At 43.4% G+C, this 5,613-nt stretch overlaps 1 protein-coding gene across 1 annotated transcript in view; it reads right to left on the reverse strand.

The window, feature by feature from the left end:
- Positions 1-287: 287 nt before the first annotated feature.
- LOC106582089 (centrosomal P4.1-associated protein) overlaps positions 288-5,613 on the reverse strand; it is a 14,647-nt gene continuing 9,321 nt past the window's right edge. The window contains exons 8-18 of the mRNA XM_014164825.3: positions 5,531-5,613; positions 5,280-5,409; positions 4,521-4,686; positions 4,163-4,450; positions 3,941-4,028; positions 2,011-2,156; positions 1,737-1,820; positions 1,423-1,563; positions 1,212-1,296; positions 977-1,097; positions 288-787 (exon numbers count right to left, since the gene is read on the reverse strand). The exon at positions 5,531-5,613 is cut by the window's right edge and continues 758 nt beyond it. Of these exons, the coding sequence (XP_014020300.2) occupies positions 595-787; positions 977-1,097; positions 1,212-1,296; positions 1,423-1,563; positions 1,737-1,820; positions 2,011-2,156; positions 3,941-4,028; positions 4,163-4,450; positions 4,521-4,686; positions 5,280-5,409; positions 5,531-5,613 (1,525 nt within the window). The 3' untranslated portion in view covers positions 288-594. The remainder of the gene's footprint in view (positions 788-976; positions 1,098-1,211; positions 1,297-1,422; positions 1,564-1,736; positions 1,821-2,010; positions 2,157-3,940; positions 4,029-4,162; positions 4,451-4,520; positions 4,687-5,279; positions 5,410-5,530) is intronic.

Consider the following 5,613-nt stretch of genomic DNA (forward strand, 5'->3'; position numbering starts at 1 on the left):
CTTAGGAGTGCTTTTCAAAGAAAGTTTAACATATGTGAACACTGCTCAGTTTGCTAGCTTGAACAATGTCAAGTCTTTCTGTAGTCTGCATATGAAATCCAGTACATCTCACTTCTCTCTCCTTTGACCTCTCCAGAGTTCTGAAGAACATGTCCATTTCACAGGAGTTTCCTGTTTGTTGTGCATTGAGATTTATGCTGCCAAAAAGATGAAGTACTTTGTGATACATTTAAAGTCGTTTTTTTTTGCAGAATGTGTAAAAAAAAAGGGCAGACCACTTTTCTAAATATTTTACATCTGAAATACTGTCTGTATGAAGGGTACAGAAGTATTAGTTTAATTTTATACTGCTTCAATGTTTTACTCTTAAAACAATACCTGAATGTGCTCACTGATTTGATTAAACATTTATTTTACCAAAACAATACAATCAACTAAAAATAAATATGGATTAGACATTTTTTACAAGTCACTCACTACATTCAACTCAAACATACTAAAAACCTATGTCAAACAACTCTCACCCCAACAGAAATGTTCAACTGTGCTTCAGCTTTAGTTCCCATGGCGATACCTCATATTGTGTAAACAATCCTAGGGCCTGTTGTCCATGACAATGTTACCATCCTTGTCTTTAACTCTGAGGCGTCCGGTGGGGTAGCGGGTCTCCTGTCTGCCATCGGTATAGACTGTCTTCAAAGTGCCATCTGGGTACTCCCTCCTCTTATAGTCTGCTGTGTGGATCTCCTTCTGGCCTGTGTTGAACTGGATCTCCTTACTGCCATCCCTGGAGGAGAACATGAGAGCAGTGGTAAAAGATACGAGACAGAAAAAAATAAACCTACAACCACTGACTTCACGAAATAGGCAAAGATTGGGCACTCCTCATCAAGAGCTTTTATCTGATCAGATGCATGCTAGAGTATGTAGGTAACGTATAGCTATATAGACAGGGGCGTGAGCTCTGTCGACTTACAAGTTAACTTGTATGATGGTCCCGTCAGTGAGGACACTCTCCTCCCTCCCATCTGGATAGAGGTTCTTGACTGTCTGGTCAGGGAATGTGATCTCCTTACGGCCATCAGGGAAATGCTTCTCTGCAGAAGGAAATGAGGACTTACACACGTTTAAAGCAGAACAGTGATGGAGGGGATAATTTAAGTTTAATAGTAAAATAACATTACTGTCAAATAAATGCAATCAAGTCTCACCAGTCTGGTTGTTGGGGAACTGCAGAACCTCGATGCCGTCAGGATAGGTGGTGTGAGTGGTCTGGGCATCCGCATAGTAGTAGATCTGTAAGAGGACTATATTAGTTGAGACACTTACACATATATCTGGGATTCATGCAAGTCTAATATCCCATTAACACCACTGAATATGAAAGGTGTTACCAGGGAAGGGTCACTGTCAATGACTCACCACTCTCTGGTCAGCCATGACCTGCTTGATGTCCCCATTGAAGAAGGTGACTTTGACTGTCAGTCCGTCCGCTGACACCTCCTTCCTGGTCCCATTGGGAAAGATGATGAGTCTCCCTCCACAGGCCAGAACCCTCTCCATCTAAGACAATAACACTTATCCCAGTCAATGGAAATCACTTTGAGCTCCTGGAAAAGGACTATATAAATCCAATAATACAATCTATTAGCAAGACAATAACAGCTTTGAGTGACAAACTGAATTCAGAAGTATTTTCACAGAATTTCCTCCCAATCCTTCTCGTCCCCCCTCACCTTTCCATCAGAGTGGGTGAGGACTTCCTGACCTGGCTCTTGTTGCTCTTTGACCTCTGTTTCAGTCTGCAGACCTCGAGCCCTCTGTGTGTAAAGCCAGACAGTCTACATTCAGACACCGCAGCATACCTCAACAAAGGTGGTCTATACACATAGATCCTATTAAATTACTAATAGAGTTCTAATATGTAATTCTATGGGTGTATAGCAGTGTTGAGCCATGCCATGGAGGCGCTTTCATTAAATAATCAAAGACTCCAGTGATTTAACTCACAGGGGACAGGTTGTTTGAGTGGTCGTGGCTCTGTGCTGGGTGGTGGCTCCTGGTCAAAGATTCTGGTCTATCCTCTGAGCTGGAACTGTGAGCGGGGCTGGGTGCTGGTGAAAGGCCTGACCGCTTCAGGATGCCCCTGATACCTCCTGTTAGACAATGTAGAACAATACCTCTACCTATAACTAAATACAAAATATTTACCTCCCTTTGTTGAATCCATAGTAAATTTCATGATCAGTCCATATTCAGGGATGCAAACTGGTGAGGGCCCAAAAAGGTGACACTTTTTTTTTTGTACTGAAACATGCAAAAAAAATCCCTGCTTGGGGGAAATGAAAGTTTTACCTAATTGAACAAAGAATATGATCTACATGATCAGTCTGTGTAAAATAAAGTGGTTAATGTGAACGTAACTCACAGCTAAAAAATGTGAGGAAAGCAATCCAATGTTATTTGTTGCCTAGACTTTACTGCAAAGAACACTCAAGTCTTGAGAAAAAAACAATACACTAATATTGCTGTTAGCCATGACAGTCTTTATAATAGAATGCTTGTGACCACACACACACACACACACACACACACACACACACACACACACACACACACACATCTAAATATTGCACTTGCGAGAAAAACATCTTATGTGGAAATAAAACGAAAACAGGCATTCTATGTTGGCTCTATTATAGTGGCCACTATAGTCGACATCGATCAAGCGCGCAAGGCTACAGGTGTGCAAAAATAACATTCACTGAGTAAAAATGTTTTATAATCCCCCCTCACTCACAAGTGTTACTGTCGAGTTCAACACAAAAAAAGCTATATCTTTGGGCTACACTGCACATTATTACATTGTACACTTTCTGCCTGTGGACATCTGTTCTACAATGTGCCTTCAGAGCATGATACCCTTTGTTGGCATAATTTCTCTTTCAGGCAGAGTACACCTGGCATACCCCTTTTTATCCACTATATTGAATAAGAGGGAAAGTGTGTGGTGTTTCTTTCACCTCTATAGTGGCATCCAGCTTAAACCAGGCCCAACTCTAGCTACACTTAACAATCAACGCCTCATTTTCACTTAATTCTGAAAATTGTCATTCTGAAAATTAACTTAGTGTGCTGTAGAGGGAAAATAGTTCACAGATAGTAGTTAGTTCGTTAGCTAGTTAACATTTCACACAGATTGCCAGTAAGCAACTAACGCATTATAACTTGAGGAACGGCTTGGAGTCATATAACGTTGCCAGTTAACACTATAGCAAATTGGTTACGTTAGGTTACTAACGTTTGCTCATCTGATGTTATGACATTAGCTAGCAAACGTTAGTTGTCTGACTTTATTAGCCAGCTAATTTTCACCCCAAACTCAATTATTTGATCAGTTAAGTTGGCTAATGTTGCTCAACATTTCTCTGGCAAGCTATAACGGATAATTCGATGCAGCAAGCAAGATACTTAACAATACTTGTTCCACCACTTTCTCCCTCACCTCAAACCAAATGGCAGCTTTCGGTTACAGCTCATTAAGTACGCTTCATCACCTTCTCACCTGTCTCCATGGTCAGGCTTCTCACCTACCTCTTCATTAATGTTCTGGGGAAGCGCTGCTGTAAATTAACTGGCAAACTGCCTCTTTCCAGAGCGCGCGCTGATGCTGTAACTAGCAAATTGTTGTCCTTTCTCTCTTCAGTCACGTGCTGCATTCTGTTACGTGAAAGGTTTGCTGAGCCTTGGATACAGCCAGTATTGCTCAAAACGCCATAACTCGTTCGCATACAGCCAGTAGTCATCCAAAGCCCCCCACCACACACAAACTTTTCTCATCGGATCTACAGGAATGTCACCTATTTTGGATTCAAAACGGCACATTTCGCAGAAAGGTGACTAGTTTGCATCCCTGATAATGCAGCTACCTTCCTTGTACCTTGAGTGGTGGGGCTGTGTCCTGATGGGCTGCCTTTAGAGGAAATGCTGTTCTGTGGTTGGCTGCTCCTCACAGTGTCAGGAGGACTCTAAACAAACAAATACACACTGCGTTAGGGTTGTTATCCTGAGTCGGGCACAGGACAGAGAATTTGACTACCGCCAGAACAGACTAAAACTGGAAAATCACAAGAAAGTGGTAGTAGTGAATCTGTAAACTCACTGCCAATTTGAGGCACCTGGCTTCAAGAGCAATGTAACTGTCCAACGGCCTGGGTCCCTCCCGCCCTCTCTCCTTCTCCCTCCTGTCGTTCTCTCTTTCGCTGTCTGTCCCAATCTTCCTCCATGTGCTGAGGCGTAGTTTCTCCATGGTGCGGACCTCGTCTTTCAGGTTGCTGTTCTCTGAGCTCAGGGAGTCTATCTGCTGCCGCAGACGGTTATGTGTGGTGGACCAGCGGCTCTCTCTCCGCTTCAACTCCTCCTGCAGGAAAATCAGCTGCTTCTTCATGGCCTGAGGGTGACAGGGCAGGGTTAATGGCGGTTATAAGACCTCTTCAAAATAAAGGGGGAAAGTGTCTCACCTGGATCTCCTCACGCTCCCTCTTGTCTGGTATGGCTCTGGCGGCAGAGGCATGCCTCTCAAACACCTTGCGTTCCTTCTGCAGCTTCTTGGTCTCCTCCCTCTTGAACTCCTCAAACTTGGCCAGCTCCTCAGCCTTCCGCTGCTCAAACTCTGCACACTCCTTACTGGAATAGAGACAAAATCTGTTTGTCAGACACTTTTATACCCTAGATGAATCCATTTAATATACATTTTGTAACAATGCTTTGTAGAGAACCATAGATGGGTGGGTTGTTTAGCAACAAAACGCAGAAAAGAAACGAGGTTGGCTAAAGCCCTATTTGGACAGGATTACTTTTACTGGTGGTCAGATAATGTAATTATGTGCACAAGCAAAAAAACAGCACTCCAAATGTTTCCTCTCCAAATGTTCATTGAAAACGTAAATACATTTGCACAATGAGCACTTGTCTCAAATACATCGTTACATTTCTTAGTTGGTTAGCTAGCTAGCTATTTGTTTGTGCAACAAGAGTCAAAGCACCTCAAAACAAGACATTGTATCAAAAACAAGATGCAACGAGGTGAAACTAGCCACCTACGATTCTCCACATGGCTGCCTCTTGTCGTTGTTGCTAGCTATCTGACCTTCCAGAATCATAAAACCACACAGCGTTCTGCCTCTGCGATGTGCGCGCATTGTTTTTGTGAGGTTGTCAGGCAATCCGTCTATTGAGGGAAGCCCTGCCCATTCCAGTTCAGACTAAATGCTTGTTACCGGAGTTTCTCCTGGTTCTTTTCGTTCTCCTGTCTAAGTCTGGCCAAGGCAGCATTCTCTGTCCTGAAACGTTCAATCTCCAGCTCCAGCTCCACCAGCCTCTCCCTCAGCTGCCTGGACTGCTGCTGGCCTGACCACACACACACACAAAACAAAATAGTTTTATGCTGGTGCTACCAACTTTAGAGAAAAAAGTCAGAGCCTTGCGGTTGACGTACTCCATTGAGTTAAGAGTGTATGCACTGTCTCACCTGATCCGACCTCAGTCTTCATAGGTTCTGGTGGAGAAGGGGCCTGGGTTTTGGGCTTTAGCGAGGGGAACAGCCTGGCCATG

This window comes from Salmo salar, chromosome 21 (assembly GCF_965601325.2).
Source record: "Salmo salar chromosome 21, fSalSal1, whole genome shotgun sequence".
In the NCBI taxonomy this organism is placed as follows: Eukaryota; Metazoa; Chordata; class Actinopteri; order Salmoniformes; family Salmonidae; genus Salmo; species Salmo salar.